This window comes from Bufo bufo, chromosome 3 (assembly GCF_905171765.1).
Source record: "Bufo bufo chromosome 3, aBufBuf1.1, whole genome shotgun sequence".
NCBI classification, from domain to species: domain Eukaryota; kingdom Metazoa; phylum Chordata; class Amphibia; order Anura; family Bufonidae; genus Bufo; species Bufo bufo.
Window position 1 is genome coordinate 377,331,269 of NC_053391.1, and position 22,337 is coordinate 377,353,605.

General features: G+C 40.9%; 1 protein-coding gene across 4 annotated transcripts in view; it reads right to left on the reverse strand.

Moving 5' to 3' along the window:
- BCAS3 (BCAS3 microtubule associated cell migration factor) overlaps window positions 1-22,337 on the reverse strand; it is a 1,315,291-nt gene that overhangs the window by 1,136,279 nt on the left and 156,675 nt on the right. For all 4 annotated transcript variants that reach the window (XM_040424689.1, XM_040424687.1, XM_040424688.1 and 1 more), the window contains exon 7: window positions 19,481-19,553. In XM_040424689.1, coding sequence (XP_040280623.1) covers window positions 19,481-19,553 — 73 coding nt within the window. The remainder of the gene's footprint in view (window positions 1-19,480; window positions 19,554-22,337) is intronic.

Genomic DNA, 22,337 nt, shown 5'->3' on the forward strand with positions numbered 1-22,337 from the left:
AGCAATGTGGGCTGTTGACTCAATGTGTGTGAGAAAACAAGTTGGCATTTCAATTTGTCTTCTGTTCCTCATATTGAAAATCTTTGCATCTTGGTATGTTCCTCAAATTGTCCAGGTGTAGAAAAACAGGGCTACTTTCTTCTAGAAACAGTGCTATACCTGTCCATGGGTTGTTTTTGGTACTACAGCTGAGCGCCACTGAAGTGAATGGGGGTGGGCTGAAATACCACACATGTGGCGCTATTTTTGAAAGAAAGCAGACATGTTTTTCTAATTTTGGACAACCCATCAAGTCCACTTACTCAAGGTGATATCTCCCGTGATAACTGATGCAGTCTATCTTTTTGTGCATTTCACAATGTGAGTTCCACTGGCAATACCACGTAACTCCAGTAGCAAAGTAATCACACACAAAAAAAATGCTGGCATGTCTTTCATTTTAAAGTATTGCTTTGCTGTTTTTTTGGCACATGAACAACTTTTTATGCACATATCAGCTTGCCAACAAGGAATTTTACTTCTTCTGCAGAAGATGTCGTCAGACGTTAAAAATGGAAGCAAATCTGATTATGTCTAAATGTAAGCTGATCATACAATAATCATTTTAGCATTTGTTTGGTCTTGGTTTTTCATACTCTAGTGCCAATGTACACAGCCTGAAAATCACTTTGAATGCAGCTCACCTCCAATGTTTACAGTTAAATTCTGTCAAAATTCGATCAAAGGATGCCGGATACATATGCAACATTAAAACTTTTTTGACAGACGTTGACATTCAGAACACCCTCATTACACTCCCAAAATAATTTATATTATATGCTTAAATTGATCAAGCAATGGGTTAGAGAACTTTATGGAGATTTTGACTCAAGTTTTTGAGAACAATCCTATAAAGAAAAATGGAAAGGTTTAAATCCAAATGAAAAAGGAAATATACAATAAAACACAATTTAATAATAATGAAGTGGAAATGTGCCGTCAAAGTTTTCCCATTTTGCACATCTATGGCAAAGTTCAACTCCCATGGATTTCAATGGACATCCCTTAACATTAAGTAACCTGCAAGATGGGGCCATCTTGACTTGGAGAATGAGGAACTCTTGCTCTCAACACAGACAGGTGTCTAAGAGGTGAGACTCCAATATATCAAACAGATTCAATATGCTAAAGTAAGAAAACCTATTTAAAGGTGGTTATCCCAGGAAATTAAATTATTACTGACAGGTGCTAAATAGTTTTCATGAGATAACCCATTTAAGAAAAGGGGAAGATGTAAGAACAAATCAGGGCAGCAGATGATAAATCAAATTTCTTACCAGCTACATAAGCCAGTATTCCCATTATAGAGCAACAGACACAGTCTGTCATAAAACAGCTGCCCAGTCTCTCTGCTCATAATAGAAGTGGCAGGTTTTATGCTATTTATGTGATCCCAGAGTACATTAAAGTTGAACCTACTGTTGAAATACTATACAATTAGTGGAGCATTACTATGACTTACTGGGAAGTGCTTCATAAGAAAAGGAATTAGCATTATGGCGTACGCTGCTAAGGCCAGTATATAGCAGCAGTATAACAAGACGTCACCGATGCAGCCACACCAGTACACCACTGGCTGCAGCCTGGGAATGGGATGGAGTGGTGGCGCTGGATCAGAGGGGGTCTAGGAAGGTGAATGTCAGTGCATTTATTATTTTATCAGGCCCCCTGCAATTTCTAGATAGTTGGAAGGAGCTGTACACAGTTGTTATGTGAGTTTTAATTTCATTCATATACTGAAAGGGTTCATTCTCATTCTCTGAAGCCTTTTTTTCATTTTTTCAATCTAGTACTTTCTTTACACAGAGCATGTTAGTAGGAAAATACTGCCTTATCTGATAATGTAGTAACGTCAAACACAAAAAGTAAAGTTGTGCCTTTAAAAACCCTCTGCTACCTCGAAGTACACAAACTGTTATATGTACCCACAACAGGTGAAAGAGTCAGATATATTGGAAATATAAGGTTAATGTGTATATTTTAGGGGGAAGGGGGGGGGGGGTAGCAACATATCAATTGCCCATTATGTGAGGTACATGATAGGGTTACTTGCTATTAATATGAGGCACATAGTTTTAACAGTCTGGACCTCCATGTGCATCCCCATCATGTACCTCACATTAACCCAATGTTGTCCATTATGAGAGTAGGTACATCATGGGGTTACTATTAATGTGAGGCACATGGCGTTATTAATTTGGCCCTCCATGTGCCTCATATTAATAGTAAGTAATCCCATAATGTACCTCATATTAACCCCATGTTGTCGATTATGTGAGAAGGTACATGTTGGGTTGAGTATTAATGTGAGGCAGATGATGCTATTAATTTTGAATCTCCATGTGCATCATATATATAGTAAGTGACACTATAAAAAAAAAAACATGTAGCCCATTATATGAGGTATATGATGGGGTCACTGTTACTATTATTGTGATGCACATGGAGGTACTAAAGGTACTAAAGAGCTTGTGCCTCACACTAATACAGGCATACAGCATGTAGCATGAAACTGTAAAAACAGCAAGAAACTTCTCCTGCAGCAAGATTATCCTGGAATAAAGGACCTGTGATGATGTCATCACCATGTAACCAGAAACATGTGAATGCTACTGTTCATATGGCAATGAGATCATCAAAGGTCCTTTAACCTATCAGCATCCAGCACTGCCAGGACCGTGTTGAGTTTCTCTCTCCCCTGCCCTCCTATTCTCCCACCTCCCTCTCTCCCTGACATTCCCCCATCAGGCTTTCCCTCTATCTCCACTTTACGCACGCCATGTTCTCTCATAGGAACTGATACGAAGCTGTGCAGCTTCGTATAAAAAAAACAAAAACGCCTATTCCGGTATCAAACCAAACCGGGTATAAAGTATTGAAAAAGTATTGAGACTTCGATACCCAGTGCAACCCTAATATATAGTTTCTTGATTCAACGTTTTTTTCTTTTTTTTCAGTTATTATTATTTTCTACATTTCATATACATATAGAAGACATAAAAATGATGAAGGAACAAATATTAAGAAGTAATCAAAAATGTGTTCAAAAACAGAATATGCTTTATATTTCAGATTCTTCAAAGCAGCCCCCTTTTGCTTTGATAACAGCTTTGCACACTTTTGGCATTCTCTCAATCAGCTTCATGAGGTAGTCACCTGAAATGGTGTTAAAGGGTTTCTACTATCAGAATTACTGTTATGTAGCTGACTAACATTAGCGATGTGCTAATGTCAGCACTACATAACAGTATGTTTTTTTACCTTTCTCCCTGCAGCCGTTCTGATAAAATAAGCATTTTTATAATATGCTAATGAGCCTCTAGGTGCTATGTGGGCGTAGATTCAGCACCTAAAGGCTCCGTCTACTCACCCTTTATCCCGCCCAGGTCCTCCGTTCTGTCCGCCCCGCTCCTCTTGATTGATGTCCAAGTTCCATGCATCGCTGAGGAAATCCTGCGCCGTTCACTTCTGTATTCGGAGCAGGCGCAGCGGTGCCGGCTTCCTCACTGTGAAGTAGTCTCTTGGGTTTTGTAGAGGTAAGATTGGTACACAGTTCCATATAGTGTTTAGCCTTATTCTACTAATAATCCACATTTGGCAAGAACCACTCAAATAAGTAAGGAGAAACCACGGTCCATCATTACATTAAGACATAAATGTCAGTCAAACTTTGAAAGTATACTAAAAGCGCTGTCATGAAAACCATCGAACACTGTGATGAAATTGTCTCCCATGATGGCTGCCCCAGGAAAGGAAGACCAAGAGTTACCTCTGCTACCGAATAAGTTCATTAAAGTTACTAGCCTCAGAAACTGCAAATTAACAGCAAGTTAGAGCCTATATAAATACTTTACAGATATCAAGCACCAGACACCTCTCAGCATCAATTGTAGAGATGGCAAGATCTATGGTGAAATTTCTGCAAAGAAACCACTGCTGAGAAACAAGAAAAAGACAATAACTACTTGGGTCAAGAAACACAACACATTCTTCAACAACATGCCATCCCATCTGGTTTGCATCCATGGGACCAACATATGTTTTAAACAGGAAAATGAGCCCAACACAACTCCAGGTTATGTAAGGGCTATTTGACCAAGAAGGAGAGTGATGGACTGCTACATCAGATGACATGGCCTGACCAATCACATGACCTTAACACAATTGATATAGTTTGGGAGCAGTGTGAAGTTAAAGCGCTCACAGAAGTGTTCTCACAGAAGTATAGACTCCTATGCTGCACAGTACTCATAGGTCACAGCTCTTGAGATGACCTCCCTAGAGAACACGCAGTAGTTAGTGCAGATGAAGCAGCACATCACAAACAGCACATGTCTGTTGAGATATCAAGATAAACAAACTGTAAAAAACGGAAGTAAATATGGGGCTTTCTCGGCCACTGGATGATACACAGAGGGGCCTAAACATAGAGCATATGATGTCAGCTGGATTTTCATTTCAATCTAAACTGTGGGAGCACACAGAGAGAAAAGTGAGTGGCAGCTGGATCCCAAGGTTGATGCAAGTTACATTAAAAGGTATGTTCACTTTAAACACCATTGCAGAGCTTATATACACTCACCTAAAGAATTATTAGGAACACCATACTAATACGGTGTTGGACCCCCTTTTGCCTTCAGAACTGCCTTAATTCTACGTGGCATTGATTCCACAAGGTGCTGATAGCATTCTTTAGAAATGTTGGCCCATATTGATAGGATAGCATCTTGCAGTTGATGGAGATTTGAGGGATGCACATCCAGGGCACGAAGCTCCCGTTCCACCACATCCCAAAGATGCTCTATTGGGTTTAGATCTGGTGACTGTGGGGGCCATTTTAGTACAGTGAACTCATTGTCATGTTCAAGAAACCAATTTGAAATGATTCGAGCTTTGTGACATGGTGCTTTATCCTGCTGGAAGTAGCCATCAGAGGATGGATACATGTTCTCATTCTGTTTACGCCAAATTCGGACTCTACCATTTGAATGTCTCAACAGAAATCGAGACTCATCAGACCAGGCGACATTTTTCCAGTCTTCAACAGTCCAATTTTAGTGAGCTCGTGCAAATTGTAGCCTCTTTTTCCTATTTGTAGTGGAGATGAGTGGTAAAAGGTGGGGTCTTCTGCTGTTGTAGCCCATCTGCCTCAAGGTTGTGCGTGTTGTGGCTTCACAAATGCTTTGCTGCATACCTCGGTTGTAACGAGTGGTTATTTCAGTCAACGTTGCTCTTCTATCAGCTTGAATCAGTCGGTCCATTCTCCTCTGACCTCTAGCATCCACAAGGCATTTTTGCCCACAGGACTGCTGCATACTGGATGTTTTTCCCTTTTCACATTCTTTGTAAACCCTAGAAATTGTTGTGCGTTAAAATCCCAGTAACTGAGCAGATAGTGAAATACTCAGACCGGCCCGTCTGGCACCAACAACCATGCCACGCTCAAAATTGCTTAAATCCCCTTTCTTTCCCATTCTGACATTCAGTTTGGAGTTCAGGAGATTGTCTTGACCAGGACCACACCCCTAAATGCATTGAAGCAACTGCCATGTGATTGGTTGACTAGATAATTGCATTAATGATAAATAGAACAGGTGTTCCTAATAATTCTTTAGGTGAGTGTATGTACAGACATTGCGCCACAATCTGCTCAGGTCAGGTCTAAAAAAAAGGGGGGGGGTGGCATGGGCAGCAAAGGGGATGGGTCAGCAAGCCCGTCTCATTTACCATTTTGTCCAAATGTAAGACAGCTAGGAAGCTGCTTTACATTTAGAAGTGGCGGTGGATCCACCAAAGTTATGTAGAGGCTATAACTCCAGAAGTTCCACCGCCAGCTATAGGGGATATTAAGACCAGTGTCTAAAACGCTGGTCTTAATAAATGACCCCCAAAATGTTTAGTAACTCTGTAAAAGTTTTAGTAACTTGGCACATAAATACCTACATGTTACATACTGTAATATAACCACATCCAGTGTTTTCCTGCTTCTAATGCCAACCTGTCACATCCATAAAAAAAACTTTGTAGAGATGCACTAGGACAGTTAGTATACAGTGATTTTTTTTTTTTATCATTCCAACCCATTGAGAATTTTTTTTCCTGCTTCCCACTACATTTTATGCAACCATAAACCCTTATATGGCTATGTGAATGGAAAAATAAGTTATGACTCGGAACGGAAAATGGCCCTGAAGGAGTTAAACTGTCAGCTGAACCTGCCCAGTTTGGGCTTGACCAACAATACCCTAATGTGTATGGGGGCCTTTAAATAAAAAAAACATCAATGATTTAAAAAATGTTTTTTTTTACCTCTTTAATTGGGCCAAAAACAACAAGTATTTCTAGGTGAAAAACAGCATTAAAAAATATTTATGGCAGGTATATACGCTAATATATTATATCAGGGAGGTTAAATGTTACATAGGTTTATATAATAGTGTATTCAGCACATTATCTATTATATCCCAATAATACCATCAAATTAGCTTTTCCTGCAGTACCTTTCCACAACCTTGTCCGAGTTCCTTCAGAAATCCCACATGGACAGAATTTACCCAGATGTTCTTCTCCTTTTTGGTTTTCCTTTAATTTGCAAATCTTGTAATCTAAGCCTGGAGTTGACTGAAGCAACATCTGAACCAGGGACGGAGAGTGCCAGCCAAAAAACACAATGTGTTTCAAATTTCTGTTCTCAGGCCTACATCCTTTTTGGTGGTTGAAATAAAACTGTTATTCTGAAATGATTATACAGTAAAAGCACTGAAAGTCCTGCAGTAGTTTTATAAAGCTCCATTTAGATGGAAAGACTGATTAAAAGAAAGAAAAGTCTGATCTATCGTACATTAAAAAACAAAGCATAAAAAAAAAAAAGACTAATAAGGTGTATCAGTAGCTCACCTTATCTCAGCCCTCAACCCCTGCACAGCATTTATAGCAAGCCCTGACAGATTGTAGTGTTCTAAAGGCAAAGTTTGGGAACAGTCCAGCTCAAATCCAAAAGACCAAACACCTTTACAGGAGCAGGATCAAAGGAAATTTGTCATTCAGGAAAGTCTTGGCAGTACTGAGTTGGTGATCCAGCCAGCTGACATAATCCTGTCCATTTTAAGGTAGTTTCATAAAACATGGTCTGTGTTAAGGCCACGTTACCCGAACTGACCATGGGTCAGCTGAACCGAACTCATTGTATGATAGTGATTTATAATGCTGTGAGTCCCTACCCAACTGTGCGTCTACTGTACTCACATAATGCTGTGAGTACAGTACAGCAGATGCCTGGTTAGCAGGAACTCATAGCATCATGAATGAATATGATGCAGGGAGTTCAGGTCAGCCAAGCCAGGAAATGCAGCTATTACATGCTATGCAAGCGGGTGTGGACTCACTGCGCAACTGACTAGCTATACTCTGGAGGGGCATGACTAAGCAACTACCTGGTCTTCACTAGAGCCTCTGATGGTGAGGATAGGCTTGGGCCATTAGGGTAGTTGCCAGGTGTCACTCCAGAGCAGTCCCAGAGTCAGTGGCAGCTGACCAGGGGGTGAAAGATACTGGTGCAAGCACCGAGGGGAAGTATGTGGTCAGAAAGTCCAAAGTCAGGGCAGGCAGCGATCAAGCAAAGTCCGTAAACGAAGTCCAAGGTCAGAGGCAGGCGGCAAACAAGCAAAATCTGAAGAATCCAAAAGCAGGGTCCGGTACACAGAAAAGCAGAACTACAAAAACACCTTCACACTAGGAACTAGACAAGCTAGTGACCATGAGTTGCTCAGGCATCTTCCTGGGGCAGGTAGCGCCTTTAAATACTTCCTGCAACTCAGCCATAGGCTGGGGAGATAGAGGGTGTGTACATGCTGCCTCTCAAGGGAGGAGAGACACAACCATGCAAGTCCTAACAAACAGTACAGGTCTCCAGCAGGAAGTAAGCTCTGGCATGGAGCACAGATGCAACAGTTAAGCTACCTGCTGCCCACGCTTGTCAGCATGGCGCATGGCAGCAGGAGGGAAGGAGGGAGCCCGGCGGCCGTGCCCGCAGGGTAGGGGCAGCAGTGCCGGCATGGACCGCTGGGCTAACATTACATTGACTGCCTCAACCTGGCCTAAAATCTAGAAGAGTTCAGGTACACACCGATGTGAAGAGACTGGCATTGGCAGCAGTCAGACAAGGAAAGGAACAACCAAATAGGTATGTGCAGAGGACGGTGTCTCAGAATAGCTCCAAAGTGCTTTACTTGTCTCCAAAAAGCATACAGGGTTTCTTTGTTCATGTACTCTTGCATTCAAAAGAGTTTATTAACACTCCAAAGTATAGGTGAATGGGGCTGAATGCAAAAGTTGGGACACCCTATAGACAGATGTGGTGCTGTTTCCAGGAAAACTGCAGACCCCTTTCTTAAAAGAGTATTACCATCTCAGACAATGGGGGCATATCGCTAGCACCTATTTCTAAAATGAAACCTAACACGAGGCTGGCAAAGTGGTGTTAAGCCAAGCCTTCCTATTGGCCCGCCGAAAATAGCTGAGCAGCCACCGCTCACATTCATCTCTATGGGGCCGACAGAAAACTCAGAGGCCCCGTTTACGAGATAGGTGTGGGTCCGAGAGGTCGGAACCCCACCTATCAGACAATGGGGGCATATCCTAGTGATATGCCCCAACTGTCTGAGATGACACAACCCCTTTAAATCCTTGTCAACTCCTTTAAGATATTATTACATGCAGAGTTTTACTTTATTATATTTTAGTTTGCTGATGTTGCTGCTTAGAACAAAAGCTACTCAATATATAATAGTTGATTTTTTTATTTTATTGGTGTTTTAATGTTGCACTGTTGTACTCAATAAAAACATAATTTTTTATATTGTTCAAGACTTATTGTTTATAAGAATAGTGCAGGCAATTAGTAGTTCCTTTTCTTCATATTCCCTTTCACAGAACATTGAACATTTCCATGGGAGTAAATCAATCACATTTTTTAAATGGCTTTAAACAGTGATTGAGTGGCAAACCTTCTAGAATTACTTCAACAGCACAGTACCACTTTCTTCCATTTCCTTGCAATTCACAAAACATCCCTAAAGAATACCCAATCAACAGTCATCCAACCTGCCAAAGCTAAAACCTCACCTCAAGATTTTAATGTTGAGAAATGTAAAGTAATGCACCTAACGCAACATTATTACTGCATATACATTAAAGAGAACCTATCACCACAAAATACAGTGCAATCTGCAGGCAGCATGTTATACAGCAGGAGATGCTAAGCTGTAAATCACTGAGTGAAACCACTCACATGACTTCTGACTGGCTTAAAGCATACCTGAATTTTCAAAAAAAGTTTGTATGATTGTTTCTTTGTGCAATCATAACTGTGAAGGAACAGGTCTGTTTGGGCTTTCCTAATGCCTTTTCAGCCATATTATTCAGCTGCAAAGCTAGATGCATTTCTCTCACAAGCATGGTGCGTCTACCTTCTGTGCCTTAGGTGGAATCTGCCTGCACTGTACTGCTCTGACATCCTTTCCCTTACTTCCACTATGTCTGTTTTCAGCTCTAGAGCTCACAGAACAGATAAGGAGGGGAAATCACACAGACACACAGGAGGGTCCTATAATCTTCAAAAGGTGTGTAGAAGCAGTTCTTTTATCAGGCTCAGGATCTCCCTGCCACATCCCCACTTCCTCTCTGCTGTCTTCGGAGTCTTTGTTACAACGGACGGATCTTGCCTGACAACAGGCAGTGGACTGCAAATTAGGTGGAAGTGAGACCCCTAGTGGCCATGAATTCATAACTTTTTTTCAAGTGGATGCAGACATATTTTTTAAATTAAGTTATGTAGAAATTTGCTGTTTACACAATTAAATTAAATTAAATTGTGCGAAAGTACAGTGAATGCTGCTTGCAGATTACTTTTTTTCGTGGCAGGTTCCCTTTAAATGAAGTAAAATGGGACAAGAGAGAGATATGGCTATTCTGGTTACAAGTAAACTAAGCTTAATGTCAAGTAGCGCCTGCAAAAAAAATATACGATTTTAAGAAAGAAATCCAATATGACTCCTCTATAAATCTTCTATAAGATCACATCTAGACTCACAAGATTCAGTTTTGGGCTTCCCACTGTAAAAAGGATATTGGAGAGCTGGAATGTGTGTTTCAAAGGCGGATGACCAAATTATTGAATGAGATGAGAAGTTGCTATAAAATCAAGCTCCATTCGATAGAAAACAAAAACAAAGGTCTCCTTATATTTTTTGTTCTGATTAAAATAAAGACTTAGGCCTCTTTCACACGGGCGTCGCGTGTGAGAGCCGGATAGGATGCGGGTGCGTCGCGGGAAAATCGTGCGATTGCCTGCGAGTGGGGTGAGTTTTGGATCCGATTGCGTTGCGTTCTTCATTTTTTTCAGCGCGAGTGCAATGCATTTTGCACACGCGCGAGAAAAAACTGAATGTGGTACCCAGACCCAAACCCGGACTTGTTCACTGAAGTTCGGGTTTGGGTTAGGTATTCAGTAGATTTTATTATTTTCCCTTATAACATGGTTATGAGCGCAGTGACGTCACCAAAAGTCCTTTTCTCCCAGGTCCTCAAAGGAGAAGAAAGAAGAAAAGCAGGGCTGCGCGAACAAGTGGATGAGGTGAGTTTAATTTTTTATTTTTTTAACCCCTCCATCCCTAATTTACTTAGCATTCTGTATTAAGAATGATATTATTTTCACTTATAACTATGTTATAAGGGAAAATAATAAAGATCGGGTCCCTATACCGATCGTCACCTAGCAACCATGCGTGAAAATCGCACCGCATCCACACTTGCTTGCGGATGCTTGCGATTTTCACGCAGCCCCATTCACTTCTATGGCGCCTGCGTTGCATGAAAAACGCACAATATAGAGCTTGCTGCGATTTTCACGCAACGCATAAGTGATGCATGAAAATCACCGCTCATCTGCACAGCCCCATTGGAGTGAATGGGTCCGGATTCAGTGCGGGTGCAATGCGTTCAACTCACGCATTGTACCCGCGTGGAATACTCGACCGTGTGAAAGGGGCCTTAAAGATTTTATTCTGCCTGCTTGACACTTACTTATCTTGGATTTATCGTGACTGGCAGCCATGCCTGTTCATTTATGCACCAGAAGACAAGTTGTTTGAGAGATAGGAAAAAAGACACCTTAGAGATAATCTCATTTATATGTAGAAATATATGTGTGGTCAATACAGAGAACAGGTATATGATTTACTATTTCAAGGACTTTACAAAAGACCAAAAGACATTCTTCAGCTGTGGAAGTAAGTCAATTTCATGCAGCAATTATCCCCTCTGTATGGGGATGAATGATTGTTACTACGTTATAGTGATCATTACAATTTTATTATTAGTCAGCAGCACATTCCGTTTACGTAGGGCACTGTACTGCTGACAGACATAGAATTTATGTGCCCCATAACGTACTGCATTCCCTGACAAACAAGCTTTTGAAGCATTTGGACAAATGGCAGTTCCTAATAATTGGCCTGATAATGTTAACGACATCAATATAGGGAACAGTTCTTCACAGTTCAAGTAGTCATACGCTGCTCCAAAAGGTAGTATTGCAGATACTATGATAGCATTTAAAGGGTAACTGAATCTTTGATGAAGAAAAAGGGACAGAAGTGCTGCTCAGTGCTCTACCTCTTCAGCTTTCATCAGCTCTGCTCAGATTTCCAAGCATGTTTAACCGTTTAATGCTTTGTAACATATTATTACGTCACAGAGCGCTGGTACTTAATACTCTGTGCCGTAATAGTATGTCAGGGTGATGGTGCAGGCTCAGGAGCTGGGTAGAAGCCATCACTTATAGGTGCCAGCTGTATTATACAGCAGGAAACCAGTGGGATCAATGATCATTACAAATAAGGCAGTTTAACACCTCAGATGCCGCAGTCAAAGCAACCGCTGCATTTTAGGGATTAGACAGTGGGAGAGAGTTCCCCCTGTCCTCCAATCAGCACCCTGTGAACTACATTGTTGGGTGCCAAGTACTGAAGGGTCCCCAGGCCTGTCATGTCCTGACTGCCAATACATCTTGCCAGAGCCTGCCTGTTAGAATGATTATACATTGTAATACAGGAGTACTACAGTGTACAGTACATGAAATCAGAAGATTGCAGGTTCAATTCCTCTAAGGGGACTAAAAGTGTTACAAAAAAGTTCAATAAAGATTTAAAAATATAAAAAAACAAATATATTAAAAGTAAACATAACTGGTATTGACATGTCTACAATGGTCAAATCTTATTAAAATATCCCATTATTTAAACCACACAGTGAACTCTACAGAAAAAAAATCCCTAATGCCAGAACTGTTGTTTTTTGGTCACCTCATTTCCCCAGAAAACTGAATAAAAAATGATCAAATGGTTGCATGTATCCCAAAAAAGAATAAATAAAAACTCAACCCTCTCACAGCTCAGTGGGCAGAAAAATAAATAAAGTTATGGGTGTCAGAACATAATACCACAAAATTTTTTTTTTAAAAAGCTTTTACATTTTTTTAAAGTAGGAAAACCCAACAAAAACATATTGTCACGGCCTTTGGTGTGCGCCGTTACACGGTTGCCGTGCATGCTGCTGCCAGCGGCAACCTGTTGTGGTTACAGCTTGTAGGTGCCTCCTCCTTTCTCTTTGGGCCTTTCCTGTCTGGTGTCGGAGGGGTTAATTATCTAGCTGGTGGGGATTTGGGTGTGGCCACAAGGTTAATATTGCCTGTGGCTTTCAGGCTGGAGTCAGTGGTACTCCAGCCTTGTTTGGTGACGGAGCTCTGCTCCTTTCCTGACTGAACCTGCCCAGTCCTTGAGGTCCACCTTGTTGGACATAAACTGTCTTCCGATTCTTTCCTCCATGTTCCCCTATCTTACTTGTGTGGGTTTATGTTCAGGGTGTGGTGCCTCGTCTTGTTGTTGTTACATGTCTGGTCAGTTGGTGTTTTATGTCTGGCATGTATGCAAGTCGTACCCTGTTTGTTGTGCCCCCGGAAGGGGGCTCCATGGTTTTCCGGGGGGGGGGGGGGGGGGGGGGGGAACCAAAAGTCTAGTCTGTGAACTGTTGCTGGAGTGCTGGTTCCTGTGTGTTAGTACGTACTGCATCCGTTTGGTGTTTAGATTGCAGTATGTTTATATGGGTTCCAGTTTACCTTGGTGTGGTCTTCTGTTGTGCCGTCAAGCAGCTGCGACAGGTAAGTTACCACTCCTGGGTTCTTGCTTCAGTGGTTATCCCCGCAACTGGATACTTACCTGACCTGCCGTTCCACTTGGCTTCCTTTCCTTGCTGTTAGGCCTGCAGAGACTCCTGCTCTTCCGTGTCTTGGAAGAACAGGTCGTCTCTCCCCTGCTCCTATGTGAGGGATTATCAAGGCGACTCAGGGTCCTAGGTATCCTGGGTATAAGCCATCCTACCATCAAGGTCCGCTCATAGGGTGAGGAGTTAGGGCGAGGATTAGGGACGCTTTAGGAAGTGACCTGCTCCCTGATCCCGGCATCCTGGCCTAGCTGCTTCCCCGCAAACCTAAAATCGTACAGTGTGGAGTTTTCCCCACTCCCCACCGTGACACATATACATTACTCCAGAATCACACTGACCCACAGAATAAAGATAAATCGTCATTATTACCATGCAGCAAACACCATAAAAATGAATCCCTAAAGACAATTGCGGAATTGCAGGTTGTTTTTTCATACTGTCACCCCCCCCCCCCCTTTTGTTTAAAAGGCATTGATTTCACTTGATGTACCCCAAAATGGTCTCGTTAAAAATACAACTTGAACTGCACAAAACACACACTCATAAGGTAATGTAGATGCAAAAATTAAAAAGGTATGGCTTTTGAAATGCAGACATGAAAAAAAAAATTAAAAAATAATGAGCCTTGTGGGGTTCTCCACTTTTCCTATATTGATGACCTATACTCAGGATTGGTCATCAATATCAGATCGGTGAGGGCCAGACTGCCGGCATCCCTGCCAATCAGCTGTATGAAGAGAACGCAGAGCATCACTGTTTATGTGCTCGCTGTCAACATTGTAGTGGCGAGCCGGTGTAATTACAGCTCCTCCATCCCATTTGCTTCAACAGAATGGCTCTGCCCTATTCAAGTGAATAGGACAGAGCTGTCCTATTGAAGTGAATGGGACAGAGGAGCCGAACAGCGAGGGTGTCGGCAGTCGGACCCCCACTGATCTGATATCGATGACCTATCCTGAGGATCATTCCACTATTGAAGGAGCAGAATGATCTACTTGTATTATTTGTATTCATGTTAGTTTATTTATTTTTAGGACTAAACACCACTTTACCATTATTAAATATATTTTATATATATTTTATTTATCTGTTTATTTAGCCTTAAGAGTCATACACCTTTTTTTCTCTTTGAAATATATGCTTTCAATCATATTATGTAAGAATGTATGACATTCAGAAACATCCTTGCAGAGTTATATGCGGGCCCACCAGTCTTATGAATCAACGCACGTTCCGAAAGTGGTTGAAATGCATTACAATTTAAAGTGCTAAATCCTGACAGAATCTGAATGTGAGAACATGTCCCAAGTCAGTTTGGTCTCTAACTAGCTAAACATAGTGCTGAGGATCACCACAATAGTCTCCGATAGCTGTCCAATACTGGAGCTCTGAAGATAGTTTGTATTATTTCAAGTTAAATTAGGACAAAAAGGATGGAAAAATGTTTTGACACAAGTTTCCTTAAAATATCACGATCCCAAAGCCAGTAAAGTAAACTTCTCACAATAACAATACGATGAATCATTTTCGCTTCACGTCTCAGTGTTTTAAATCCCTAATTTGTGTTACTTTTTCCAGAACATAAAGAGTAAATAAAATAACAACCAAAAGGAAGGTTAAGGGAGCAGATTGCCGAGAGAGGAGCGCACTCATCTAAATATTCCGAATAAAGCAAGGCCATATATACACAAATACATCGGGTTACTTGGTGGTAGAAACTCAGTACAAATCCTACAAGCAAACAACCCGAATAGAACATTCACTGGCAAACTAGAAATAAACACTGCTTCTAATCTAATCAGATTTGCTCCTGGGATTATATACATTCTGACAAGCATTCACCCAACAAAATGTAAAGTTTACCTAATTTCAAACAGATCTGCAACACATTAATGCACACCAGCAGTACTGAACCCGCTTCTAGATGTGTGTGCCGCACAGCCATGGATGTCATCTGTTTCAGAAGTTTTTATTACAAGAAAAGAAAGGCTGCGCCATGCAGGTACACAGTAATCTTACACAGGTTTGTCACTGTTTGTCGCAACATTAAAATACGGATGCAAAGCACAAAGAAACTCCAATATAAGGACTTTGATATCTGACATAGGGACTGTGATTATTGCACTGACAAAGAAGCGGGTGAAGAGGGTCTATTTGTTGGGAAAATTAACAGCCCTCAATATATAAATATATTTTCATGGTGCATTTTGTGGTGCTATAATGAGCTAATAACATGATATGAAAAAATGCTTTCTAAGCTTATTTAAAGAGAACCTGTCATAAACTTTATAATGACCTCACTGAGGGCATCATAAAGTGGTAAGAGACACACTGATTTCAGGGGTGTGTCACTCATGAGTTAATATTAAGTGGCTGCAGAGAAACAGTTAGGACAGCCCAGACCTGGAAAAGAGTTATAGTTATTCATAAGCTCCAGGTCCAGACTGGTAACCTACCCTACCGGGCAGATTCCCAGTGAGCTGGTCTGTCAGGGGGCTGACCTGAATAAAGACTACACTCATGAGCAAACAATGTGGCATGAGTGCACTTCCGAGTATATGACAGCTCAAGGACCTGTACTGACATCATCACCACAGGCCCTTAACCCTGTGAGAGTACAGGAACTGCACTGAATCAGTGCAGTTGCAAAGTTAGGAGTGCTTTAAAGAGGTTGGCCAGTTTCCTATATTGAGGATAGGTCATCAGTAGGGATGAGCGAATGGACTTCGGATACTCCAATGAGCCGAAGTTATTACTTCGCGAGGTCTCGCGAGACTTTGTGTAATAACTTTGGGAATTAATTATTACTGTAAAAAACCTTGGTACCGAACTCGGGTTCCGTTCCTAGTGGTACCTTGGAACCAAACCAGAGTTCGGTACCAAGGTTTTTTACAGTAATAAAAAATGTGCAAAGTTATTACACAAAGTCTCTCGAAACTTTGCATAGTAATAACTTCGGCTCATCGGAGCCAATACATTCTAATACTGTATTACAATGAAGTTTTATGTGAATCGACTTCAGATGAAGCATCCAAAGTCGATTCGCTCATCCCTAGTCATCAATATAAGATCGTGGGGGTCCATCTCCTGACACCCCAGCCAATCAACTGGCCTCTCTGTATGAAAGCCTCCTGTTTGACACTGCTGCAGCTAATCACAAATGGTCACATGACACAAGGGAAACAGGTTGTCACTGCAGCGGCGTCAAACACAAAGTTTTCATCCAGAGAGCCCCGCGGAGCAGCTGAGGCTGTGGAGCGAAGGAGTTGGGAGTCAGCACTGGTAATTATGCTTCTCTTCACTGGTCTGTTCTTGAGGGTTGACAATTCATCCCTTACCCCCCTCCTAAGGTGTACAAACCCTTTAAATCTAAAATCATAATTGTTTGTTCAGAGGCTAGTAAATGCCAGCCATTGTGATGAATGTTAACTATAAAAAAAAACTTCTAAATGGATAGGGGGGGGGGGGGGGGGGAGGTGTACGCATCAAAGTAATTACGCAAGCTATTTTATCTGAGTAGAAGAAAGATGTACTGTAGCTTATTGTGTAACTATAATACTACTAGTTTTCCCGAGGAGAAAATCGTCATAATGTCTCCATACTTTCCCAAATCGGCAGAGCTTCCAAAAAGGAATAAAAATATTGTTTACAATCAAGGAATTGGTGACAAAGAAGCTGTTCCTGCTTTCAATGGCTAGAAGCAGAAATGCTTTATTCATTGGAATACCTACCAAAAATCCTGGGGAAGGGGGACCCGGCATTGAACTGTTTCTGCTGTTCCTGACACACATCTACTGCATTTTCTATCAGCCACCATTAAGAAAAGCTCAGCGCAAAGAGATTAACAGCTTCCACTGAAGTCAACGGTAACTGTATAAATCCCTATTGAGCTCCCAACAGTGGTAGCTGCAGGTAGCCAGTTTTATGTATATCATGTGAAAGGTAGAAGATTTATCAGTGTATTTAAGCCAGTTTACTGGGTAAATACATCGAGAAATATGGTGCTCAAAAAGAGTGCCTAATTTAAAAAGCACTGGATCCATTTTTTCCAACACAGAAGTTGGATAAAGTAGATGAGGAGGAGGCTGATTTTTTAATTGCATTCCACATTGCCTCCCCAGTGCATACTGGGGAACTAGGTAAGTTGGGGGCCCATACAAGTTTTGAAATGGGGCTCTATGAGATCTGCATATGCCCCTGGCTTTATTCACTATACTTTTTAACCCACCAAATCCATGTCTTAGCACTATTTATGTCTTAAAAGGAGTCTGCCAGCTACTTTGAGCGTTTTAGACCGCTCATATCATGTTATAGCACAGTTGCCCAACATAAAAATAGTACCTGTATTGTGTCTTTCCCACCTCCACAAACTGAAAAAAACACTTTATAAAGATATGCAGATTAGGTCCCCCAAGTGCCCAGGGGCCGCGTTATGACTGCAAGTGCCCAGGCCCATTTATGAACCGCTCCCCTTGGAGTCCTCTGGCCCGCCCTCCTCTCCTAATTCATCCTCCTCCTCTGGCTTAGATCTCATGCGAGCACCGGTCACTGCTGGGTCGGCGCATGCGCACTGCTCTGCCCACTATGGGCAGAAGCACTGATCTTAACAGTGTGCATGCACGGGTCTGGCGGTGACCGGCGCTCGCACAAGATCTAAGGCATAGCACGAGAATGAATTAGGTGAGGAGGGCGGGCCAGAGGACTCCAAGGGGAGCGATTATTCAGGCACATCATAGAGGGGCCTGGGCACTTGCAGCCATAATGCCGGCCCTGGGAACTTGGGGGACCTAATCTGCATATCTTTATAAAGTGTTTTTTTTTCAGCTTGTGGAGGTGGGAAAGACACAATACAGGTACTATTTTTATGCTGGGCAACTGTGCTATAATGTGATATGTGTGGTCTAAAACGCTCAAAGTAAGTGACAGACTCCCTTTAATACCATGAGGGTAGAAGGCATACCCCCTACTATGGCGCCCAAATCAACCTAGACAAAGTCAGATTACTATGAAAGGGAACCTGGAAAATTTCATATTAATATAAAAATTTTAATTATGGAGCCCCATTATCCCTTGGCATGACTGTTTTTAGTATCCCTTGTGAGATCAGGAGTATTTTATATCTGAGATAAATAAAAAAAATTCTATGCTGTGAGGTCACGGGTAGATGGTGACCATTTGCCTGTGGTATAAGATGCATTATCTTGTGCCTATTCCCTGTACTGTGACATTCCCATGTGCATAATTCCTGTATTGTGTTATCACTGTGCACATTATCCCTATACTGTGACATCACTGTGTACATTACCCTGTAAGGTTACATCACTGTATGCCATAATTCTGAATTGTGCCATCACTGTGTGCATTATTCCAGGATTGTGACATCACTGTGTACATTATCAGTTCATACTTCAGCACTGTACAATGAAATTGCTGCATGCATTATTTCTGAATTGTGACACTCCTGTGTACGGTATCCCTGTACTGTGATATAATTGTCTGCATTATCCCTGTGCGTTAGGAAGACCAATATAATAATACGCTTTTCATGCTCTGAACTTGTTGATGAAGGTGGTCATGGTGCAGTCTGGCCCCAACTCTACGTTTTGCCATGGAGTCCCAAAGGTTGCTTAACAATATAAGCATTACAGACAAAATGACAGTACATGATACATGAGTATGTTATTAATTGAGATTCCCTAAATGATGACATAACATTTTTATAACACTCCACAGAAATCCTGCGTAGTCTGATCGTACCCTCTTCCTCCTGCCCACTCTTCTTAACAATGCACTTGACTTGTAAGGCTATGTTTACATCTGCACACCACTGACTAATAGGAGCAGTTGTTTTGACTGCAAAAGAATTTGGCAGAATTTTACTCTATTCTTGTTGTGAACTCAGAAGGAACTACCAGTGGAGTATCTGACTAACAGTGTGAACAGGACCTTAAGTAACAAAAAGAGGGAGGAAGAAGAAATGGTGCAACATATGATGGGACTAGACATATCTGTATACCTGTACACACACAGAAGTCTGTAAAAAAAACAGTATACAGACATAGCTCCCTAGTAACAAAGGAAAATGATATGGTATCAAAGATTGGCTCCATATCAATATATTATTCTCAATCAATTCTCTTTTAACCAAATAAGGTCTTACCTGCAAGACCCGTTACTTTTGCACATTCCAAGTAGTGGTCTCATTTCAGAAAAACTGTCAGCCTTTAAAGAACCTACAAAAAAAATGCAAAAAAAAAACTTTTACATTTTGCAAAATATCAGTATGTATGTACAGTATACACAGTTATTCTAGACAGAACAATATGTAACCTCCAAAATGCTAAACACAACCATTGTATTATTCTGCATCAAGAATATTCCTGCGGGAGACTGGTGAATACCTGATTGGGAGAAATCCTGGATGAGGAACCGCTTGTGGCACACATTCTATGCAAGAAGCCAATGATTTTACAGACCGAAACAAGGAGATCAAGTAGTGACACAAACGTCTGACAGCAGTAGGCACATTTTACAGTAGGCCTCTATCACATGTCAGTGTGTGCTGTCCATGTTCTCCAAAGGCAGCACACAGATCCATTGATTTTAATGTGTTTATTCACGCATCCTTGCTTTCCACGGACCAAGGGAAAAAACAACTGGGACTACTTTGCTCTGTGGTGAAGACCAAACACGTCCATTGAAGTCTGTGGGCCCATAAAAACTATGGACTGAACATGGTGGCATCAAAGTTCTGTCAGTGGTTTTCACTGATCATTGGTAGGATATACTCTGGAAAGTCCCTTTTCAGCCTAGCAGTACACATAGTAAACAGATGACGAGCGAAGGACAAAAAAAACAAGACACACAAACCAACAAAGGACTCTTTGTAGACATCTTTACGGATAAAATACTGATCACCTTCTCATGGATCTCCTCACGGACATGTGAACAAGCCCTTAGGAAAAAAAAATGATTTATTTCTTACAGAACAGAGGTGGAAAAAAGGGTTATATAAAAATCTCTCTAGTGCCCCCAAGTATAATCTGACAAACATTTTATTTCCCAATTGGGCCTAGATGACTGATTTGACCTTTTAATATTAGCTTTTAGAAGGGTATAAGTATTTGTTTGGTTCGCATGAATGTAAGTCTTGTTCTGCATTATTTTAGAATTTATTGTCTCTGTAACTCGTCAAGTGCAGAATTATTAAAACCGTGAGTCAACTTTCTTCCTAAATATTTTGGCAATTTAGCACTTGTTATTTGTATGTACAGCAAAAAAAAAACTGTGTGGTGCTGAGTGCCAGAAAAATCAACATGATGTTAAAAACCTTGGCATAAAAAAAAGACAAAAGTGCTATAGGAGTGATACCTTTACTGGCTAACCAGAAAAAATATATTTGTAAGCTTTCACAGCACCAATGCTCCTTCATCCAGCAAGTTTACAAATGAAGAGCGAAAATAAAACAACACTTAAAAGGAAAATGGTCATAAAACTAAGATGCAATACTGCTGCTCAGAGCACTCTGCTTTCTTGGCTTTCATCTGCTCTGCTCAGATTTTGGAGCATGCGGAGTACGGATCCTTGGAAGATACAAGAGATCTGTACTCTGTACGTTCCAGAACAGTGGAAGGTGCTGCACCTTTGTTAGTTACCTGTTAAAGCTGCCCATACACATTAGATACATGTCGGCTAAACCATTTCGTCGGAAACAGCTGACCATCCAATGTGTATGGAGGCCTCCTGATTCTCCCTGAATGGCAGATGTTGGTCAAGATAAGATTTAGGCAGTTGCTTTTTAACCCCTAAAGGACTCGGCCCTATTTCACCTTCTGGACTTGGCCATTTTTTGCAAATCTGACCAGTGTCATTTTAAGTGCTGATAACTTTAAAAAGCTTTGACTTATCCAGGCCATTCTGAGATTGTTTTTTCGTCACATATTGTACTTCATGACAATGGTAAAATGAAGTAAAAAAAAAATCATTTTTATTTATAAAAAAAAGTACCAAATTTACCAATAATGTGTAAAAAATTGCAAATTTCCAAGTTTCAATTTCTCTACTTCTATAATACATAGTAATACCTCCAAAAATAGTTATTACTTTACATTCCCCATATGTCTACTTCATGTTTGGATCATTTTGGGAATGATATTTTATTTTTTGGGGATGTTACATGGCTTAGAAGTTTAGAAGCAAATCTTAAATTTTTCAGAAATTTTCAAAAACCCAATTTTTATCGACCAGTTCAGGTCTGAAGTCACTTTGCGAGGCCTACATAATAGAAACCACCCAAAAATGACCCCATTCTATAAACTACACCCCTCAAGGTATTCAAAACTGATTTTACAAACTTTGTTAACCCTTTAGGTGTTCCACAAGAATTAATGGAAAATAGAGATACAATTTCAAAATTTCCCTTTTTTGGCAGATTCTCCATTTTAATAATTTTTTTTCCAGTTACAAAGCAAGGGCTAACAGCCAAACAAAACTCAATATTTATGGCCCTGATTCTGTAGTTTACAGAAACACCCCATATTTGGTCGTAAACTACTGTACGGGAACACGGCAGGGCGCAGAAGGAAAGAAATGCCATACGGTTTTTGGAAGGCAGATTTTGCTGGACTGTTTTTTTTTGACACCATGTCCCATTTGAAGCCCCCCTGATGCACCCCTAGAGTAGAAACTCCCAAAAAGTGGCCCCATTTTAGGAACTACGGGATAGGGTGGCAGTATTGTTGGTACTAGTTTAGGGTACATATGATTTTTGGGTGCTCTATATTAGGGATCGACCGATATTGATTTTTTAGGGCCAATACCGATACCGATAATTTGTCAACTTTCAGGCCGATAGCTGATAATTTATACCGATATTCTGGGTATTTTTATTTTTGAGGAAAAAAATATTTTCCTACACAAATCTGCTGAAAATTAATGTTTATTGTTAACGTGTATTATTATTTTATTTTTTTTGTAAATCTTTTTAATTTATACTTAATATTTTTGTGGGTTTTTTT